Source organism: Natrix helvetica (genome assembly GCF_964273705.1).
Source record: "Natrix helvetica genome assembly, chromosome: 5".
NCBI classification, from domain to species: domain Eukaryota; kingdom Metazoa; phylum Chordata; class Lepidosauria; order Squamata; family Natricidae; genus Natrix; species Natrix helvetica.
In genome coordinates, this window is record NC_138551.1 from 6,388,452 (window position 1) to 6,411,467 (window position 23,016).

At 41.5% G+C, this 23,016-nt stretch overlaps 2 protein-coding genes across 2 annotated transcripts in view; one reads left to right on the top strand and one right to left on the bottom strand.

Moving 5' to 3' along the window:
- Nucleotides 1-9,158, bottom strand: part of LOC309393798 (cytochrome P450 2J2-like) — a gene marked incomplete at its 5' end in the record, with an annotated part of 59,431 nt that extends 50,273 nt beyond the window's left edge. Inside the window, 2 exons of the mRNA XM_081956295.1 lie at nt 7,040-7,189; nt 9,059-9,158. Of these exons, the coding sequence (XP_081812421.1) occupies nt 7,040-7,189; nt 9,059-9,158 (250 nt within the window). The remainder of the gene's footprint in view (nt 1-7,039; nt 7,190-9,058) is intronic.
- LOC309393799 (uncharacterized protein) lies at nt 3,753-22,586 on the top strand (the record flags this gene model as incomplete). The annotated part of the gene is made up of 3 exons (XM_081956296.1): nt 3,753-3,931; nt 12,551-14,142; nt 22,549-22,586. The coding sequence occupies exons 2-3, from the start codon at nt 13,038-13,040 to the stop codon at nt 22,584-22,586; spliced, it is 1,143 nt and encodes a 380-aa protein (XP_081812422.1). The 5' UTR covers nt 3,753-3,931; nt 12,551-13,037.
- Between the last annotated feature and the right edge of the window lie 430 nt (nt 22,587-23,016).

The following is a 23,016-nucleotide window of genomic DNA, read 5'->3' on the forward strand; positions in this document are numbered from 1 at the left end:
GATGCAACTGCCCAAGAAATATGGGCTATTTTGGAAGATTGCTACAGGCCCGTTTCAATTGAATCCTCATGTTTCCTCATGTCTGAGTTCCATGGTTCGAAGTTGAAACCTGGTGAACGAATTGGTGGACATTTGACCAAACTGAAAAGAATGAGAAGTGAATTGAGACAAAATGGCCATGTAATCGATGATATCCAAATGATTAGCATCATCATTAACTCATTGAATTATGAATGGAAAGATGCTGTTGCAAAGATTAACTACGTGCCTATTGCTCAACGCACAGTTAACCACGTTTGCAGACTTTTAGTGGAAGACGAAGCTATCAGGTTAGCTACACCACATCTGCAACGACCTCCAGCGTCGAAGGCTCCAGCCAGACGTCCCTTCCGAGGAAGAGGCTACGCTCCAAGGATGCCAAAGTGCTACACCTGCAACCGTGTGGGACATGACACCCGGGATTGTCCCCAACGAGTTCCAGCTCCCGTCACGTACCAGCCCAGAGAAACAGATTCCAGAGGCAGAGGTAGAGGTGGAAGACAAGGTCGTCGTGGTCCAAGGCGTGATTCACAAGCTCCACTTGTGACACTGGCCATAACCAACGTTCCACAACCTGATCCAAAGTTCGACAGACGTCTTTTGTGGACTTTAGACAGTGGAGCAGCTGTGCACGTTACCCACAGAAGGGAACTTTTCACAGAGATGGGCGAACCAGAGCCCGAGTATCGAGAACTGTATTCCTTCACCAACCACATTTGCAAGGTTATGGGAAAAGGAACTGTTTACATTGAAGAGCTCGATACACACATCCCTGATGTTTATTACATACCTTCAGCAACCAGTAATTTGCTTAGTCAAAGTCACTTGTCTAGAGATTTAAAGTTCCAGGTTCACCACCTCGAAAAAGCAAGTTACTTAGTTAAAGATGGAGATATTGTTGCTGAAACCATGCTGATTGGTGGTGTTTATTACTTAAAGCCAAAGCTTAAAGGGCAAGCACAGGCAAGTATGCAAACTCCAAAAAGGCACAACGCAGACCCAGAGAGAGTTGTCCCAGAGAGAGAAAACGTTACTGTGCCAAAGGCTCCTAAAGCCAACAAACAGAGAAAACAGAAACAGGTTGCTCAAAGCAAGCCTGAGGGTCCTCATGAAACTGTAAATGTTGAGAATTCACTAACTGGTAAACTTTTGCATTCCAGGTGTATTCACAAGTGGCACAGAAGATTGGGGCATGCCAGTTTCCGTGTTCTTAGAAAGATGCCGGAGTTCGCAAAAGGTTTGGATCTAAAGGGGTGTAAGGTGTTTTTGGATTGTGCGGTTTGCAAAAAGGCTAAATCCAAGGCGGCTCCAATTCCAAAACACGCTACACGCCGGTCAACACGCATTTTTGATTTGGTACACACTGACATAGTGGGTCCTTTCCCACCAACACTTGGTGGCAGAAAGTATTTTTTAACAATTGTAGATAATCATTCTAGATATGGATTTGTATATCCTATGAGAGAGAAATCTGAGACCTTTCAGATCTTTAAAGACTTTGCAGCGTTTGTTTCTACACAATACCAAGTTCGCATCGCCAGAATCCAGAGTGACCGTGGTGCAGAATTCATGTCTCAGCGTTTCCAGGACTGGATACGTAAGAATGGAATTCTTCATCAGACATCTGCTCCATATACACCGGCTCATAACGTAGTCGTAGAAAGAAGACAAGGGGTTCTACAAACCATGATGCGTTGTCTTCTAGAAGATGCCAATCTCAGTAACACATACTGGGGTGAAGCAATCAAATATGCAAATTACATTGTCAACCGTACTTGGAGCAGTGTAATCAATCAAACTCCTTTCTACATGCTGTATGGCTACAAGCCTGATCTCAAGAACCTCCATATTTTTGGTTCATATGCTATGGTGAACACTCCCTTAAGTCAAAGAAGAAAGGGAGGTACAGTAGCAAAGAGACTGAGATTTATGGGTATTGATGATAATTCAAAATGGTACAAATTCATTGATACTAAACATGTGATTGTCATTTCACAATCTGCTAATTTTGAGGAAGACATTGACTGGTCCAGGATTCATTCCAATGATCCTGAAGTTTATTTTCCTAGAGATAGTGTTCCAGATGCCACACAGCCTGATGATAATTCACAGGCAGATATTCCTTCTACCAGTTCTTCACAACCTGATGTTCCGTCTTCGCAACCCGCGGATGCTGATGCTAGCGACGAACGTGAGGACGAGGATGATGATGATGAAGAAGAAGAAGACTGGACTGTTGCTCCTAGACGCTCCAAGAGGGCCACAAAAGGAATCCCTCCACAACGTTATTCATGGCAACTGACAAAAACACCATTACCTTTGATTTGCAACGTTACTCTTCCTCCTGAGACATTCACACAAATCAAACAGCTTCCTGATTCAGAACAAGACAAGTGGTATGATGCAATGCAGGATGAAATGGACAGTTTAAAGAAACTTAATGTATTCACACCTGCAAAACCTCCAGCAAACAAGAAAGTCATTGGCACCCGATGGGTCTACAGAATCAAGAAGAAACCGAATGGTGAGTCTTTATACAAAGCCAGACTTGTAGCTCAGGGTTTCGCTCAACGTTATCCTGAGGACTACACAAACACTTACTCACCAACAGTCAGAACTGAAAGTGTAAAAATTGCCTTAACCACTGCAACTATTCTTGGTTTAGAAGTTTTTCAATTTGATGTGGACACAGCTTATCTACATGCAGACCTAGATGAAGAGATCTATGTGAGAAGCCCTCCAGGATTCCGAAAGCAAGAAGGGGATACCTGGTTCCTGAACAAAAGTCTTTATGGTCTGAAACAGTCAGGTTTAATGTGGTATTTATGTCTTACTGACAAACTAAATTCAATGGGCTTTATTAAGTCCGAAACTGATGAATGCGTGTTCACAAAAAGATCTAACAATCCATATGAGATAATTCTTGTTTATGTTGATGATATTGTTTATATTGGTCCAAATAAGAAAATGAGTGAGATTTTTGCTAAAAGTTTGCAGAGATACTTCACACTAAAATCTTTAGGACACATTAGCACTTATTTAGGTGTTCAAATTGAAAAGACACAGAAGGGGTTTAGTCTTTCACAAGAAGAGAAAATTGACCACATTCTACATCATTGCAACATGAAAGATGCTAGCACAACAAAGACACCCATGCAAACAGATTTTCACAACTTAACACATGAACCAAGTCCTGAGTTCGAGGATCAAACACTTTATCGTTCAGTCATTGGTTCACTATTATACATTAGTAGTTGGACCAGACCTGACATCGCAATTTCATTGGTCATGCATTAAGAAGTTATTGAAATACCTAAAACACACTAAACACATGAAGTTATTGCTAGAACCAACACACACTGATCAACCAAAGTTGATTTGTTTTTCTGATTCCGACTGGGCGAGCGACAAGAAGTCACGCAAAAGCACTTCTGGTTACATGATGTTCCTAAATGGTTGTCCTGTTTACTGGCAAGTGAGAAAACAGAGTTTTGTTTCATGTTCATCTACTGAAGTTGAATATGCTTGTGTTTCAGATGCTTGTAATTCTCTAACGTGGTTTGATGCTTTGATCACAGATATCTGGACACGTCCGATTCGACCAATCACCGTGATGGAAGATAATGTATCTGTGGTTTATATTTCTGAGTCACATTTTACAGGTTCTAGGTCCAGACACATTGACATTCGTTATCAAAAACACAAAGCAATTAGTTAAGCAAGGTTTTGTTAAATTGCAATATGTTTCTACACATGATCAGATCGCAGACATGCTTAACAAACCACTTGCCGCAAATCAACACGAATATCTGCGAAAGAAGATGTGCCTTAATTGATGATTTGATGACATCAGCCCAGACTAGCAAAAGAAGGGGTGTCACGATGTTAAAAAGTTTGCTAGGCATGAACTGACATTCAAGAGTTAAACTAAGAAAGCTTTATTGCGCAGGTCATAAAACAAAATGTTATCTGAAAGTGATTTATTGCACACGCGTTACACATTCCAAAAAATTTCTTTCTTCTTTGTTCGGCTGCCAGCTTGGCAGACGTAGCTTTCATTATCAAAATGTAACCATTAGTTATTTCTGTTTCATTTACTTTTATTATTTTCGTATTAAAGTTTGTTTATTAATTAGAATATACTTGTCAATATCTCAAAAGATATGCGGAAGGGAATCAGCCTCGGTCCATTGATCTCAGATTTCCCCAGGGCATTTTTCCCCTGACACATGGAAAGCTGTTACCTTCCCACCAAAGGTGGTTCCAATTTTTCTATTTGCATTTTTTTACATGCTTTTGAACTGCTAGGTTGGCTGAAGCTGGGGCAAGTAATGGGAGGTTTGAATTTTGGGAGTTAGCTGTCAGGTGCTACTAGATTTTTAGGTAATAGTTGTTGCAGTTCATTCATTCATTCTGTCAACCCTAAAGCTGACCTGACTGAAGCCATCTTTGCTGGCTTCAATTTAGTTTAGTTTACTTTATTGTAATTGCACCTCAAACAATGAAATTAAAATGTCATCTTCAGTGTCGAGTTGAGGGATAGGGAGGGGAGATTTGAGATAGAGGGGATTCTGTAGCCAAAACAAAATATTTTCTCTTGGGAGCCAAGGACATTCTCACACCTGGTTGGGGGAAAGCAGAGGGATGCCACCAGGCTGCCAGTCCATACAGTGACTGATTGTTTTGAGAAAGTAGAAAAACTTTTACTTTTAATTAGGTGAGAACTGCGGGAGACATCAGAGTCGGCTTTCACCAGAAATGTGCCAATATGATAATTCCAATACAAGTATTATTTGAGGAATCTACCTCAATCTATCTATCAGTTTGGAAATCTGATTCAGTTAAAAAAAATGTTCCATAATTGTCTATAACAGGGGTGTCAAACTCACATTGTCACAGTGGCATCACGTGACGTATTGGAACTCCCCCCCCTTCGGTAAACTGGGCATGGGCGTGGCCAGCATCTGGCCCATGGGCCCTGAGTTTGACAACTCTGGTCAAGAAAATAATCTGGATCCAATTGTTGTACAGTCCTCCCATCTTTTTTTTTTTACCTTACTCTAATTAGGTCTTCTAAACACAATTTAGACTGAAACTAAGTACCAAAACTGAAAAACGTGATAGATTTCTGCATTTACAGTGGGTTAAATGTTTCAGATTTGTATTGATCTCCAGTTTTTAGCCTTGGTGGCACAGTGGTGAGAATGTAGTACTGCAGGCTACTTCTGCTGCCTGCCAGCTGCCTGCGATTTGGCAGTTCACAACCCACCAGGCTCAAGGTTGACTCAGCCTTCCATCCTTCCGAGGTTGGTAAAATGAGGATCCAGATTGTTGGGAGCAAAAGGCTGACTCTGCAAACCGCTTAGAGAGGGCTGTAAAGCACTGTGAAGCGGTATATAAGTCTAAGTGCTTTAGTCCCACATTCAATATTTTATTGAGGATATCAAAGAAGTTTAGATAGATAGATAGATAGATAGATAGATAGATAGATAGATAGATAGATAGATAGATAGAGTATATATATATGTGCTGGATTTGTTGTATTCGGGTTTTTTCCCGTGTAAGATTGAGATTGTCTTTGCAATGTTTTGGCAAGATCTCACCTGCCATCTTCAGGCTTGGGCTTAAAATGGGAACGGAGTTGCCATCTTTCTGTAAATCTTGGTGGGAGGGGATGGGGTGCTGGCTTTGTTTCAGTAAGTGGAATGATTGGTTGTGTGGTTGTATCATGATTGGTAGATTGGTGCTGATTGGTGCTGGCTGTGTGTGCATTGTTGTTTTGTATTGTAATGGCTTGGGTGGTGGGTGGTGTTCATTTGTTGGCTAGAGCTAACTTTGGGTATACAATAGAACTAGAAAAGTGGCAATAACTATGAGAAAGAACTATAAATTGACAATGGTGACAGCATACAAAGAGAATTTATAGAAAATGTTTTATAGATGGCATATGACAACTGAAAGATTAGCAAAAATGTTTAAGGATAAATCAGTTAAATGTTGGAAATGTAACCAACTGCCAGGAACATATGTGCAGGGACGCAAAAAGCTATTGGGTTAAAATACATGGTAAGAGAAAATGATACATCAACCTGTAGAGTTTAAGTCAGAGGTATTTTTATTGGGTATTCTACCAGAGAAATATAGTAAAGAAGATTCATATTTGATTGCACAAATAATAACAGCAACTAGAATTGTATTTGCACGAAATTGGAAAGCAGACAAAATCCCATTGGAAGGGGAGGTAATAAAGAAGACTGTGCAGAAATGAACAAGTTGACATTGAGAATAAAGGACAAAGAGGAATCAGTGTAGTACAGGACATGGAGGCGATTTTATGAGTGGCTTGAAAAAAGATATAAATAGAAAGGAAAAGGAACAAAACATGAAATAAATATCTCAGACGACACACGATAGGGGGAGGGGAAATAAGAAAATATCAAAATGTAAATATACAGGTGGAAAAATGATATGAATTGACAAATGTTAAAAAGCAATTGTAAGAATGTATATCTAAGAATGAATTTGAAAGAAAAAAAACTTTTTACAAAAAATAAAAAGCAGGCAGGGTTGATCGCCTCTAAGACTGACCAGTTCGATCACCTTGCAGTCCAGGGGACTGGCAGGAGTCTTCTCCAGCATCAGAGTTCAAAGGCCTCAATTCTTTGGTGCTCAGCCTTCCTTATGGTCCAACTTTCATAGCTATACACCCATCTAACTTATCAGACAATAAAAAGAAACAGCAGGAGCTTTGTACTTTCAAACTTGCAAGAGTCTGCTAATGTAGCCTTACAATAAAATAGAATTATTTCATCTTGTTATCTCCCCTGTCTAGTAAACTTGGGCGACTGAAAGGGGATGAAGGAAGAGAATTAGGAGATGTATCGGTTTTTTTAAAAATAAAAAAAAATCAAATCAAATGTGTGTTTTATTTGAAATAATAATCAGAATGGAAAATATTTCTTCAGACTCAAAGAACTTAAGCTATTGTCAAATTACAGACCTTTCATTTCTCTAAATATCTCCACCAACGTCTGAGCCACGTCTTCTATCTGATGCTCAATGCTTTTCTTCCCCAGGCCCAGCTTCTGCAGAGAAGTAAGGCCAATGTGACGCTGCTGTTTCCAGGTGTGGCCATTGGAGAGAATAATTCCTGAAGGCATCAGCAGAAAGTGATAGGCTGTTTTTCATAACATTCATGTTAAAAAAAGATTAGGTCAAGTTATGCCAAATTTTCATTCTGATCATATTATTTTTTCTTTTTTAAAAAAAAAATATTCATTTTGGATTTCATATGAACACTGGGGCTCAGTTATAGGGTGGCTAAGTGGTTAAGACGCTGATCTTGTCGATCAGAAATGTGGGCAGTTCACCGGTTTGAGTCCCTAGCACCGCATAACAGAGTGAGCTCCCATTACTTGTCCCAGCTTCTGCCAACCTAGCAGTTCAAAAGCACGTTATATATGCAACCACCTTTGGTGGAAAAGTAACACCACTCCATGCGCCTTCGGCGTTTAGTCATGCCAGCCACATGACCACAGAGACATTTTCGGACAGCACTGGCTCTTCGGCTTTGAAATGGAGATGAGCACCGCCCCCTAGAATTGGGAACAACTAGCACATATGTGTGAGGAGAACCTTTACCTTATGGACACTGGGAGGCATACATGACATATGTGACATCAGTGTCTTTGCAGTGACCATTGCTATCATATATGATGGACAGCAAAAGCTTCTAAAATAATTGCTAAGCGCCAGGAAAATCAAGAAACCCAAGCAGTTCAAATGGGTATAAAAATGTCTTTACTCTTTGCACTTACCCTCGCAAGGGACATGGAAGGCACACCTGGATCACACATTGCAGGTAGCCAATAGGTCCTCAAATGCAATTAAACATTTCTTTTATACAGGTGGAGGTCAGTTAGTACCTGCTGCCTTAAAACTTTTTGAGGCCAAAACATCGGCACAAATTCTATATGGGGCACAAACAGGGATCCTTACAAAGAAAGACTGCTAGAAACCATACAAACCAAATTCCTGCAAGCCATCTTAGCTGTACCCAATGGAACTCCAAATGCCCAGTTAAGAATTGAGACAGGCATGCCTCAAATTCAGGTCAGAGCCTGGAAGATGATCATTCATTGGCTTAAAATGCATTTCTTTCCAGAGGGACTGTCCCCATTAGTGTTGACTGACAATTTCCCCTCCCCCTGGAAACAGGCAATTGATCACAAACTGGGCTCTTATGGGCTCTCACCATTATTCTTCATGTCCCTAGGCTTTGATCAAGCAAAGCAAGTAGTAATTAATAGAATGAAGGACATGGAGTTCCAAGAAGAATTAAATAGGTTGTCTCTCCACAGTAGGTACAGAATCAAACAGGGTGTGTGGGAATTGGCAAGATATGTAAATGACCTGATCTTCCCAAAACAAAGAATAGCTTTCTTCAGAGCCAGATTTAACATTCTTCCTTCAGCACTCCTCCAGGGCAGGAATAAGAGAACACCTATAGCAGACTGGGTTTGTATATGTGGTAAAGAAGAAGTGGAAGATAATTCACATGTTCTATTACACTGCGAGCTATACAAAGCTTGTAGGTCTGCACATATTCTCCCCTTATTAGAGAGATTGCCAGGGAGGGCAGACAATTTTTATCTAGGCTTTCTCCTCCAGGACACTAACCCGGTTACCACGTATGCAGTAGGAAAGTTCTGTGCTGCTGCAATGTCCATAAGAAAAAAATTGGCTACAGAAGTATAGTTGACATCTTGTACCAATTATCTGGACATATCTCTAACAATCTTTGGACCATTGTATTTACTCCTATACTTAACGGCATTGCACCCAGGTAAACCAGGGAGTGACCCGAACAGTCTGAGAAGATGTATGCTATTTTCCACTTTTAACGTCAATACTTTTTAATTATATCTTAATGTCAGTACTTTTTAACATATTGTAAAAACTAATGTGCATTGCTGGTCTTTGACTGTAATAAAGGTTTACTTACTTACTTTGCACTTACCCTTTTCTTTCCCTAAAATATCAAAGAAAGGATCCTCTGGTCTTTCTTTCACAGCTTTGAATCCAGACAGCACGACTGCAATGTAATGCCCAAATGACATGGTGTATATCTTTCCACATTGTTTTACTTGCTGCCAAGTGAATCAAAAATGAGATACATTATGGGAAGATATAAAGCTAAGATAAGGGGTTTATTCCTAAGTATGGCAATAAAATGGAGTTGCTAAGTGGTTGAATATGATAATGAAAAGATAATTAAATAAAGGTTAAACATATGGAATATGGACCAATATGAAACTGATATGGGGAGATTGTAAAGCAGGGGTTTGAGATTCACTTTTATACATGATAATTAAACTGAGTTGATAATTGATTGAATATGACAATAGAAGGACAATCAAGCACCGGTTAAAATGTATGAAACATGGACATACTGTATATAGAACTTTTAAGATGATGAACAAAGTGAGATGTTTACCGCTTGTTATTCTATGTAGTAGATTAAGGGAATTGTAATGAACATTGAACAGTAAGGATTGCTATTAATAAAAAAATTAAGGGTAATCTAATCCAAGATATGGAAAAATGGAGAGGGAACATGAAATATACCTACAATGGGAAACGATTGAGATTTAAAGACAGAATCACAAATTGAGGGCGTGTAATGTATAATTATGTAAATATAATGATGAGAATAGCTGGGAATTGTAACCAGGTCTACATCTTGGCCAAAATTAGGATGGGGAGGGGGTTAAAAGCATCTTAAAATTAAATATGAATTATAAATACCATCAACATAAAATAGAGCTTACTCAGAAGCTGAAATACACCAAATGAATGTGATGAAGAGTGTGAAGTAGAGGAGAGAGGTAAGGGAAGAAGAGAGGGATAGGAGAGAGGGTGGGGGGAGAGGAGGAGAGAAAGGAGGAGTGGAAAAGGGAGAGATGAGAAGGAGAGAGGAAGGGGAAGTAGAGAAGAGAAGGATGACAGAGGGAAGAAAGGAGGTAGGGAGGGAGAGGAGAAAGGGAGAAGAAAGTGATGGATAAGGTATAAATATGGTGTATGGAGAACAGAAGAGCCAATAATTGTTTTGGGGAGTTGATGGTAAGGTGAATTGATGTAAACATTTAATAACACAATACGATGTTGGCTATGAAATAGTATACATGTGATTATATGTTATGAAAATGAAAAAAATAAAAAAAATTATATACAAAAAAAAAGATGAGATACATTACAACGGAATGTATAGATTATTTACAGATAACATGTCCCCTAGAGTCCTTCCTGAAACCTAAATTTTAATGCCTTTCACCATGGGCAACTCTTTAAACCCCTTTTTTCCCCAAGATTCTTGCCCAGAACTTCTTTATCTACTTTTCCTTATTTTTGCTCCATTTCTACTGGCAGAGGCACCGAGGGCCAATCCTTCACTATTTCCAGGGTGGCCCTGTGAGCCAGATCAAGACTCCTGGCCTTGAATTTAACGCCCCTGCTCTAAGTCGTGTCCAGTCAGAGGCATCTCTTATCTTCTTCCAATGATGGTCTACGTAACCCTTAACCCTTTACAGAATCAGCAACCCCTCCAGGAACCATGAGGATCCTGCCCAAAACTTCGGTCTGTTTGATTCCATGACATTGCCAGACCTTTGGCAGGACCTAACAACCAGAGGCTAAATAAAGAGCTTCAGTGGGAGGGGGGGAGAGAAATGACCTCCATGAGCTCAGGCAGGGAGGTTGCCATACAGCAGAGAGGCTATTACAGTAGCAACTCTCTCAACTGTTCCCATGAGCCCAGCTTCAGGAACAGGGTCTAAAATTTGTTGCAAGCCATTTCTGAATACTAAATTAGCCATTACTAGGAGCCTTGGTGCAAGATAATGTGTCGAAAATAGAGAGGTAATTAAATTAGACTTAACTCCAAATATCTAAATCAAATATCTATGCCACGTACCAAGCAGATATTAAGACACAGTCAAACCTGTTCTATTGCTTCCCCCCTCCCCCCCACCAAACCAGCTACATACGAGCTGTTATCTAAAACAGATATTATTCTTCAGAACTCAGATTCAGACAGTTTTCAAAATTATTATAGAATTGTAGAATTAGAAGGGGCCACTTATCAAGTTCCACCCATTATCCACAGGTTCTACCTCTGGCGCTATAAGTGCTGCCATCTTATTTTTTTGCTTCTGCACATCCGGAGAGCGAACCGGCAGATTGAATGGGAAACCTCCCTCTCTCCCTCCCTCCCTCCCTCTCTCTCCCTCCCCCTCCCCCTCTCTTTGATGAATTGGTTTCATTATCAAACATTTATTGGTAAGACTGAACTAGAATCTGCCTTCTAAAAAAACAAACCAATCCCATTATTTCACATCCTGCTCTGTGAAATGCTGGTGAGCAGGTCTTGGCTTGAGTATTCTGGCATAGTGACAAAAACAATGAATCAAATGTTATCACTGTAACTAGATTAGTTGTATCCCTCATTGTGTAAGAATATTTTAGACATGCATTTGTCTATACATGTGAGAAAACCATTGAGAATTGTCGTATTTGTTAGTGGTTAATTCTTTAGAATGAAATGCACTACATTGCCAAAAGTATTCGCTCACAACTGCTTCTGATTATGTGGATGGGTGAGCGAATACTTTTGGCAATATATTGCCAAACGTATTCGCTCACCTGCCTTTCCTCGCATATGAACTTACTGTAAGTGACATCCCATTCCTAATCCATAGGGTTCAATATGACATTGGTTCACCCTTTGCAGCTATAACAGCTTCAACTCTTCTGGGAAGGCTGTCCACAAAGTTCAGGAGAGTGTTTATGGGAATTTTTGATCATTCTTCCAGAAGCGCATTTGTGAGGTCACACACTGATGTTGGAAGAGTTTACGTGGCCTACCACTTCATGGCTGAGTTGCTGTTGTTCCCAAACACTTCCATGTTCTTATAATACAGCTGACAGTGGACTGTGGAATATTTAGGAGCGAGGAAATTTCACGGCTGGATTTGTTGCACAGGTGGCATCCTAGCACAGTTCCACGCTGGAATTCACTGAGCTTCTGAGAGTGACCCCTTCTTTCACCAATGTTTGTCAAAACAGTCTGCATGCCTAGGTACTTGATTTTATACACCTGTGGCCATGGAAGTGATTGGAACTTAGGAAACAAAGGGCATTTACATCATAATCACATTGCAATGAGGGTCAATCAGACAAGCACTCAAAAGGGAGGGCTTGAGGCTGATTGGCAGCCTCCCATTATTCAACATTTCATTATATACCTTAAAACCAGAAAAATTCTGCAATGCTCTCTACATGGGGCTGCCCTTGAAGAGCACCCGGAGGCTTCAGCTGGTGCAGAATGTGGCCGCACGGGTTGTCATGGGGGTACCTAGGTGCTCCCATGTTACACCCCTTTTAGGCGGCCTGCACTGGTTGCCAGTTGTTTTCCGGGTGCGATTCAAGGTATTACTTGTCACGATGTTAAAAGGTTTGCTAGGCCTGAACTGCCTAAACTGACACTCAAGAGTTAAACTAAGAAAGCTTTATTGCGCAGGTCATAAAACAAAAAAAAAAGGTTCTTATCTGAAAGTGATTTATTGCGCACGCGTTACACATTCCAAAATTCCTCTCTTCTTTGTTCGGCAGCCAACTTTGGCTAACGAAGCTTTTCATTATCAAAATGTAACCAATTAGTTATTTTCTGTTTTATTTTATTATTAAAGTTTGTTTATTAATTAGAATACTTTTAAAGACTTATTTTTCTCAATATCTCAAAAGATATGCAGAAGGGAATCAGCCACGGTTCATCGGTCTCTAACAGGGTGTTTTTTTCCCCTGACAACTTGGTAGCAGAGGTTTGGTTGACAACTTGGTAGCAGAGTTTTGGCTTTTGATGACCAGCTGAGATGACTACAATTTATGGCTGTATTTTCCCTTCATGCTATCTAAAGATAACCGACTAAGCCTAATTAGCCATGTCGAAGAAGAGAAAGAAAAAGAAAGATGGGGCGAACACAGATGAATCAGCTTCCTCTGACAAAGAGGCTCCCTCGGACACAGAGAAGCAAGATCAAAACGTATTCCAGGAGCAACAAGGTGCCGAGCCAGAAATGGGGGAAAGAGTTACAGAAGGCAAGATCTACGGACTGAGGTCAGTAAATGTCCCTCATTATCAAGATACAATTAATGAACGGCAAAAGTCTAAACGGCAACTGCCGGCAGAGGAAAATTCCTCCCACGCAGAAAGCAAAGTTTATGAAATTCCCCCAGATGGTGAGCAAGAAATGCAAAGCTATCTAGATCAAATAGAACTGTTTGAAAAATATGCTAGGGAGGCGAGAGTGTGTTTTGAAGAGATAAGGCGAAGTAGAAGAAGCTCCCCCACTCCCAAAATGTCTGAGGACGCCATCTTGTCTTCTTCAAAACAACAGCCTAAGACACACCCCACAGAGTTCATTGGTCAATTAGAACAAAGAGACATGTACACGTCACCGAGGTCACGTGGTCCCTTTGAGTCAACTGAACTCCCGCATACGTATAGAAAGGAGAGGCAGCCAAGAAGTGAAGCTGCACTGCCATCTGCTGGCGGAGAAAAATTATTACAGCAAAAGATTAAGCAATTGGACCAGATTTTCAGAGATATGTCTATGAGTCCTTTAGAAGCCAAAACTTTGTCTCCAAAGGTTAAGTCTTCAATACCCCCTGGCGGTGTGGAATTCTCCCTAGATGGAAAAAGGCAAAGCCAGAGGCAAATTCGAGGAAGCCAATTTGATGTTGCCACGCAAAGGCCAATGATGCAACCCCAGCATCCCCTGGTTCAACAACCAGCTTTGCAACCAGAGCAACAAATTGTTCCTCAGCAGGTATTCACAGTCACCCCCTTGACTGGTGAGTCCAAATTAAAGGAGTCAGGAGAGAATTATAAAGCCTGGGTCAGTGAAATTGCGCTCTTGCTTCGAAGAGAAGGCACATATTCCATGGTTTTTGATCCTCCCCGTCAACCCTGGACACCTGCAATAAGAAACCTCGAAAACAGAGCTATCACGACTTTACTCATGTCAATGGAAATTGAGATCCAAGGTATCTTTCCACCTGATGCAACTGCCCAAGAAATATGGGCTATTTTGGAAGATTGCTACAGGCCCGTTTCAATTGAATCCTCATGTTTGCTCATGTCTGAGTTCCATGGTTCGAAGTTGAAACCTGGTGAACGAATTGGTGGACATTTGACCAAACTGAAAAGAATGAGAAGTGAATTGAGACAAAATGGCCATGTAATCGATGATATCCAAATGATTAGCATCATCATTAACTCATTGAATTATGAATGGAAAGATGCTGTTGCAAAGATTAACTACGTGCCTATTGCTCAACGCACAGTTAACCACGTTTGCAGACTTTTAGTGGAAGACGAAGCTATCAGGTTAGCTACCCCACATCTGCAACGGCCTCCAGCACCAAAGGCTCCAGCCAGACGTCCCTTCCGAGGAAGAGGCTACGCTCCAAGGATGCCAAAATGCTACACCTGCAACCGTGTGGGACATGACACCCGGGATTGTCCCCAACGAGTTCCAGCTCCCGCCACGTACCAGCCCAGAGGAACAGATTCCAGAGGCAGAGGTAGAGGCGGAAGACAAGGTCGTCGTGGTCCAAGGCGTGATCCACAAGCTCCGCTTGCAACACTGGCCATAACCAACGTTCCACAACCTGATCCAAAGTTCGACAGACGTCTTTTGTGGACTTTAGACAGTGGAGCAGCTGTGCACGTTACCCACAGAAGGGAACTTTTCACAGAGATGGGCGAACCAGAGCCCGAGTATCGAGAACTGTATTCCTTCACCAACCACACTTGCAAGGTTATGGGAAAAGGAACTGTTTACATTGAAGAGCTCGATACACACATCCCTGATGTTTATTACATACCTTCAGCAACCAGTAATTTGCTTAGTCAAAGTCACTTGTCTAGAGAGTTAAAGTTCCAGGTTCACCACCTCGAAAAAGCAAGTTACTTAGTTAAAGATGGTGATATTGTTGCTGAAACCATGCTGATTGGTGGTGTTTATTACTTAAAGCCAAAGCCTAAAGGGCAAGCACAGGCAAGTATGCAAACTCCAAAAAGGCACAACGCAAACCCAGAGAGAGTTGTCCCAGAGAGAGAAAGCGTTACTGTGCCAAAGGCTCCTAAAGCCAACAAACAAAGAAAACAGAAACAGATTGCTCAAAGCAAGCCTGAGGGTCCTCATGAAACTGTTAATGTTGAGAATTCACTAACTGGTAAACCTTTGCATTCCAGGTGTATTCACAAGTGGCACAGACGATTGGGACATGCCAGTTTCCGTGTTCTTAGAAAGATGCCGGAGTTCGCAAAAGGTTTGGATCTAAAGGGGTGTAAGGTGTTTTTGGATTGTGCCGTTTGCAAAAAGGCTAAATCCAAGGCGGCTCCAGTTCCAAAACACGCTACACGCCGGTCAACACGCATTTTTGATTTGGTACACACTGACATAGTGGGTCCTTTCCCACCAACCCTTGGTGGCAGAAAGTATTTTTTAACAATTGTAGATAATCATTCTAGATATGGATTTGTATATCCTATGAGAGAGAAATCTGAGACCTTTCAGATCTTTAAAGACTTTGCAGCATTTGTTTCTACACAATACCAAGTTCGCATCGCCAGAATCCAGAGTGACCGTGGTGCAGAATTCATGTCTCAGCGTTTCCAGGACTGGATGCGTAAGAATGGAATTCTTCATCAGACATCTGCTCCATATACACCGGCTCATAACGGAGTCGTAGAAAGAAGACAAGGGGTTCTACAAACCATGATGCGTTGTCTTCTAGAAGATGCCAATCTCAGTAACGCATACTGGGGTGAAGCAATCAAATATGCAAATTACATTGTCAACCGTACTTGGAGCAGTGTAATCAATCAAACTCCTTTCTACATGCTGTATGGCTACAAGCCTGATCTCAAGAACCTCCACATTTTTGGTTCATATGCTATGGTGAACACTCCTATAACTCAAGGACCAAAGAGACTAAGATTTATGGGTATTGATGATAATTCAAAATGGTACAAATTCATTGATACTAAACATGTGATTGTCATTTCACAATCTGCTAATTTTGAAGAAGACATTGGCTGGTCCAGGATTCATTCCAATGATCCTGAAGTTTATTTTCCTAGAGATGGTGTTTCAGATGCCACGCAGCCTGATGACAATTTGCAGGCAGATATTCCTTCTACCAGTTCTTCACAACCTGATGTTCCGTCTTCGCAACCCGCGGATGCTGATGCTAGCGACGAACGTGAGGACGAGGATGATGATGAAGAAGAAGAAGAAGACTGGTCTGTTGTTCCTAGACGCTCCAAGAGGGCCACAAAAGGAATCCCTCCACAACGTTATTCATGGCAACTGACAAAATCACCAGTACCTTTGATTTGCAACGTTACTCTTCCTCCAGAGACATTCACACAAATCAAACAGCTTCCTGATTCAGAACAAGACAAGTGGTATGATGCAATGCAGGATGAAATGGACAGTTTAAAGAAACTTAATGTATTCACACCTGCAAAACCTCCAGCAAACAAGAAAGTCATTGGCACCCGATGGGTCTACAGAATCAAGAAGAAACCGAATGGTGAGTCCTTATACAAAGCCAGACTGGTAGCTCAGGGTTTCGCTCAACGTTATCCTGAGGACTACACAAACACTTACTCACCAACAGTCAGAACTGAAAGTGTAAAAATTGCTTTAACCACTGCAACTATTCTTGGTTTAGAAGTTTTCCAATTTGATGTGGACACAGCTTATCTACATGCAGACCTAGATGAAGAGATCTACGTGAGAAGCCCTCCAGGATTCCGAAAGCAAGAAGGGGATACCTGGTTCCTGAACAAAAGTCTTTATGGTCTGAAACAGTCAGGTTTAATGTGGTATTTATGTCTTACTGACAAACTAAATTCAATGGGCTTTATTAAGTCCGAAACTGATGAATGCGTGTTCACAAAAAGATCTAACAATGCATATGAGATAATTCTTGTTTATGTTGATGATATTGTTTATATTGGTCCAAATAAGAAAATGAGTGAGATTTTTGCTAAAAGTTTGCAGAGATACTTCACACTAAAATCTTTAGGACACATTAGCACTTATTTAGGTGTTCAAATTGAAAGGACACAGAAGGGGTTTAGTCTTTCACAAGAGGAGAAAATTGACCACATTCTACATCATTGCAACATGAAAGATGCTAGCACAACAAAGACACCCATGCAAACAGATTTTCACAACTTAACACATGAACCAAGTCCTGAGTTCGAGGATCAAACACTTTATCGTTCAGTCATTGGTTCACTATTATACATTAGTAGTTGGACCAGACCTGACATCGCACTTAGTGTTAATCTTTTATCACGACACGTAGGTAAGGCAACACAATTTCATTGGTCATGCATTAAGAAGTTGTTGAAATACCTAAAACACACTAAGCACATGAAGTTATTGCTAGAACCAACACACACTGATCAACCAAAGTTGATTTGTTTTGCCGACGCCGACTGGGCGAGCGACAAGAAGTCACGCAAAAGCACTTCTGGTTACATGATGTTCCTAAATGGTTGTCCTGTTTACTGGCAAGTGAGAAAACAGAGTTTTGTTTCATGTTCATCTACTGAAGCTGAATATGCTTGTGTTTCAGATGCTTGTAATTCTCTAACGTGGTTTGATGCTTTGATCACAGATATCTGGACACGTCCGATTCGACCAATCACCGTGATGGAAGATAATGTATCTGTTGTTTATATTTCTGAGTCACATTTTACAGGTTCTAGGTCCAGACACATTGACATTCGTTATCAAAACACAAAGCAATTAGTTAAGCAAGGTTTTGTTAAATTGCAATATGTTTCTACACATGATCAGATCGCAGACATGCTTAACAAACCACTCGCCGCAAATCAACACGAGTATCTGCGAAAGAAGATGTGCCTTAATTGATGATTTGATGACGTCAGCCCAGACTAGCAAAAGAAGGGGTGTCACGATGTTAAAAGGTTTGCTAGGCCTGAACTGCCTAAACTGACACTCAAGAGTTAAACTAAGAAAGCTTTATTGCGCAGGTCATAAAACAAAAAAAAAGGTTCTTATCTGAAAGTGATTTATTGCGCACGCGTTACACATTCCAAAATTCCTCTCTTCTTTGTTCGGCAGCCAACTTTGGCTAACGAAGCTTTTCATTATCAAAATGTAACCAATTAGTTATTTTCTGTTTTATTTTATTATTAAAGTTTGTTTATTAATTAGAATACTTTTAAAGACTTATTTTTCTCAATATCTCAAAAGATATGCAGAAGGGAATCAGCCACGGTTCATCGGTCTCTAACAGGGTGTTTTTTTCCCCTGACATTACTTATGACCTTTAAAGCGCTCCATGGCTTAGGCCCAGGGTACCTGCGAGACCACCTACTGCCACCAGTAGCCTCCCACCGTCCAGTACAATCCCACAGAGTTGGCCTTTTCAGGGTGCTGTCGGCCAGACAGTGTCGGCTGGTGACCCCCAGGGGGAGTGCCTTCTCTGTGGGAGCGCCTTCCCTCTGGAATGAGCTGCCCCCGGAGCTTTGCATAATCCCCGACCTCCGGTCCTTCCAACGCGCCCTAAAAAGTTGGCTTTTCCAGCAAGCCGGCCTGGCCTGTTAATTTTAACTCATTTTTAAAATTTATTGTCTTTTAAATTCGGTTGTTTTTTTGGATATGTATAAAAAAAATTAAACTTTGGGATGTGTGTTTTTTAATGTTGTATGCCAGCCTGAGTCCTTTTGGAGAAGGGCAGAATATAAATCCAAACAAACAAACAAACAAACAAGCAAATCACGTGACTTTCAGGATTCTGCAAGCTCGTCATAGCAACAGGGCCAGTGGTCCATTCGTCCATGCTAAATGTTACAACATGGTTGTTTTTACATGTACTTTTAAGTGCACATTTCCTCTTTGTCCACGGCATTTTGCAAGCTAAGCAAAGCATTGCAAAGCACCATTTTGACATACTTAAAGATCACAATTTCAGCACCCAGTTTAATATCAATTTTATTTCAGGCCCTTCAGTCCTTAATATACATGGTAGTGCAGATAAATAGACCTATATTAAAATAACAAAGGTGTACGTTCACATTTTCCCCCTTACGCCATATCCATAAAATCTACACGAATAGAAAGGAGGATCTTGTAGGTCACAGAGATATTATCTAGTCCAGTGATGGATAACCTTTTCCATCACCATGTGCTGGAAATGCCATGCAAAACTGTCCTGCCTGGACCGCACAGCCTTGCTGGCCTTCACGCATGTTGGAGCACCGAAACCCAGAAGATCAGCATTCCGGCATGTGCATGCCGGCACCCAAACTTCCACTTTCCAGCTTGGGTGCGCTCCCGATGAACAGCTGGTTGTCGCGCATGTGCAATAGAAACCCGGAAGGTTGGGTGTCAGTGTGCGTATGCGTGCTGGAACACTGCTCTTCTCGGTTTTGGTCTCCCATGTGCATGAAGGCCAGCTGACCTGCGTGCGTGTGTGCACAGGAATGCAGAAGAGGAGCCAGCGAGACCCTTGCATCCTGCGTGGGATGGGTCTATCTCAGTGGTGGGTTCCGGATCCTGGCGCAACTGGTACGGTGCAACGGGGCCCGGCATCCACCACATGAATGCGTGCAGCACACGCATGTGTACTTAGTGTCTGCGATGCTCCAGCTGCTCCATGGATGACAGGCGGGTAGGTGGGTGGGCTCTCCGGAGCACCATATCAGAACAGTACCCGGTGCTCCCGGCAGGCATCGGTATGCCCGTACCAGGGCGTGCAGGTCGTAACCCACCACTGGTCTGTGTGTTGCTTCTGGCATGCATGCCATAGGTTTGCTACCACAGATCTAGTCCATTGTAAATGTCTCATGCATACCCTTGAAATCCATCATCAGGGCATTACCACAGAAAAGAAAATCTCACTCAGTTTCCCTGGCCAGCGATAGAATAGCTTCATGAGGGCATTATATACCATTGGAGAACCATCTCTGGATCTCTGCAGGCTTTTGCAATGATGAGAAGTGTACCAAAGGTGCTTTTTCAAGCAGCAACTGGACTGTCTTGTTTTTCTATGACGATCTTTCGTTTCTCATCCAAGAAGCTTCTTCAGCTTTGACTGGATGGTGGAGAATGGAAGGATTTCTATTCCCTGCAAACCGCTGGAGGTGGATCTTTCCTTTTATCTCAGGTTTCATTTCCCTTTTCTTAACCATTTTACATATTCTGTTAATTGGAAACAAATAGCAACACGTCTTTTGATGCTTTGCCTAATTGGTGATATTATTTTGGAGGCAAGCTGTTCTTATATTAATTTGCATTCGTGCAATTAATTACCTCTGACCACATCTCACTCAAATAATACAGGAAGAGATTTCATGTTGGATCCGTAACATGATATTTTTCCAGGATTATGTAAACAGCATGGCATATCATACGGCCATGAAATCTATCTGAATAGAAAGGAGATTCTTTTGGGTCACAGAGATATTGTCTAGTCCGGGATGATGCGTACCCTTGGCAGCCCATCATCAAGACATTATCAAAGTAAAGAAAATCTCACATATTTTCCCTTGCCAATGATGGAATATCTTCATGGGGGTATTATATACTGTCAGAGGACGATCTCTGGATGGGTGCAGCCTTTTACAACAATAACAAGTGTAACTATAATGTCAATAAAAGAGTTGTTGGAGTAGTTTCTGCCACAGCTCATAAGGATAAATAGATGTGTGCTTAATTTTTTCCCCCACTTTTAATCACCCCATGATCCCTTACATCAAAGTGGAGCATGCTTAATTCAAGCATCAAATTATGAAGAGATAAATATAAGGGCTTGGCAACACCTACCTAACAGTTGTGTCATCACTCCAGCTGCCTAACCCATGGCAACATCTGAAATTGATCTTTGCTTAAACCTCTTCAATACACCAACCCCTTCCATAGAGCCTTATCTAGGCATTCCCAAGAGAAGGCAAGCAGCCTGATGAGATTCCTATATAATGGATAGAAAATAGAATAGAATAGAATAGAATAGAATAGAACAGACAGAACAGAACAGAAAAATGGAATGGAATAGAATAGAATAGAATAGAACAGAACAGAACAGAATAGAGGAATAGAATAGAATAGAATAGAATAGAATAGAACCCACCTGTTCCAATTAGCGGGCCTGGCCCAATCGCAATCATAAGTATAACCTAATCCTGACCTTCCTGGCTGGCATTTTAAATTTTAAATTCTGGGGTATTTTAATTGGTTTTAATTGGTTTTAATTATCAGTTAGTTCATGACTATTGTACAGACTGTGTGTTTAATTTGTTTTGTCTGGGGTTTTGTATTTTTGTTGTCTATTGTATATTTTATTTTTGTCTGTACACCGCCCCGAGTCCCTTCCGGGAGAGGGGGCGGTTTATAAATTTAATAAACTGAAACTGAAACTGAAACAGAATAGAATAGAATAGAAAAGAATAGAAAAGAATAGAATAGAACAGAGGAATAGAATAGAACAGACCAGACAGAACAGAACAGAAGAATGGAATGGAATAGAACAGAACAGAACAGAACAGAGGAATGGAATGGAATGGAATGGAATAGAGTAGAATAACAGAGTTGGAAGGGACCTTGGAGGTCCACCATCAAAGCAAGGACTTTCAGGGATATAAGGGGTCCTGAAGCTCTTGGAGTAATTTTTAGATCCCAGACTTTGCAACTTCCATCCCTCTGGTTTAGTGTGTGGCACCCTAGATGTGGGCATTGGGTAAGCGTGGATGAGAGAGGTTGTTTGTTGGAAGAAATGTCCATCTGGGTTCAGTTCCAAGTGGGGGAAAAGACTGTGGATTCATGGAAGTTGCTTGGAAAGAAGGTTTATGGATGAACATGGTTTGAGGTCCTGGGCAAAAAGGCACATGGGAGAGATAGATAGATAGATTTATACCCTCTGTTGGACTTTGAATTTGAGATGTATTTTGATTGATCGTCAGCAGAGATGGGTTTCCAATCCTGATGCTACCGGTTTGCTCGTGCTCATGTGTTCATGTGACACTTCTGCGCATGCGCAAAAGCTTCCAGGTGGGTGGCGGATCCTCCTACCACCACTGCTACCAGTTTGGCCGATCCGGGCCAAACCCGGAGCAACCCACCACTGGTTGTCAGTCTTCCATGGGGCCATGCAGGGGCAATTCTGTAGGCTGTCCTGAGTCCCAAGCTTGGTTGAGCCTTGCTGGGTGATGATGTAATGAAATGGCTTTGGGATTCCTATTATGGCTCTGCCTGAAGGAGGTAGATCTTTGTTATGTAGAATAGACTGGCCGAGGCCTTAATGGCCCATTGTCAAAGATGGGGTGGAGGCTAAGTTTCTGCCTCCCTTTTAGGGGAAATATTCTGCCCTTTTAATATTTCCTAAAATATTTCGTTTTCCTAGGAGAGTGGTGGGTGCTAATCTACAGTGTGCAGGTGTAAGAGCAAAGAGATACAGTTAATAACAGTGGTGAAATTCTATTTTTTTTACTACTGGTTCTGTGGGCGTGGCTTGGTGGGCATGGCAGGGGAAGGATACTGCAAAATCCCAATTCCCTCCCCACTTCAGGAGAAGGATATTGCAAAATCTCCATTCCCTCCCCACTCCAGGGGAAAGGATATTGCAAAATCCCCATTCCCTCCCCACTCCAGGGGAAAGGATATTGCAAAATCCCCATTCCCTCCCCACTCCTGGGGGAAGGATATTGCAAAATCTCCATTCCCTCCCCACTCCAGGGGAAAGGATATTGCAAAATCCCCATTCCCTCCCCACTCCAGGGGAAAGGATATTGCAAAATCCCCATTCCCTCCCCACTCCTGGGGGAAGGATATTGCAAAATCCCCATTCCCTCCCCACTCCAGGGGAAAGGAT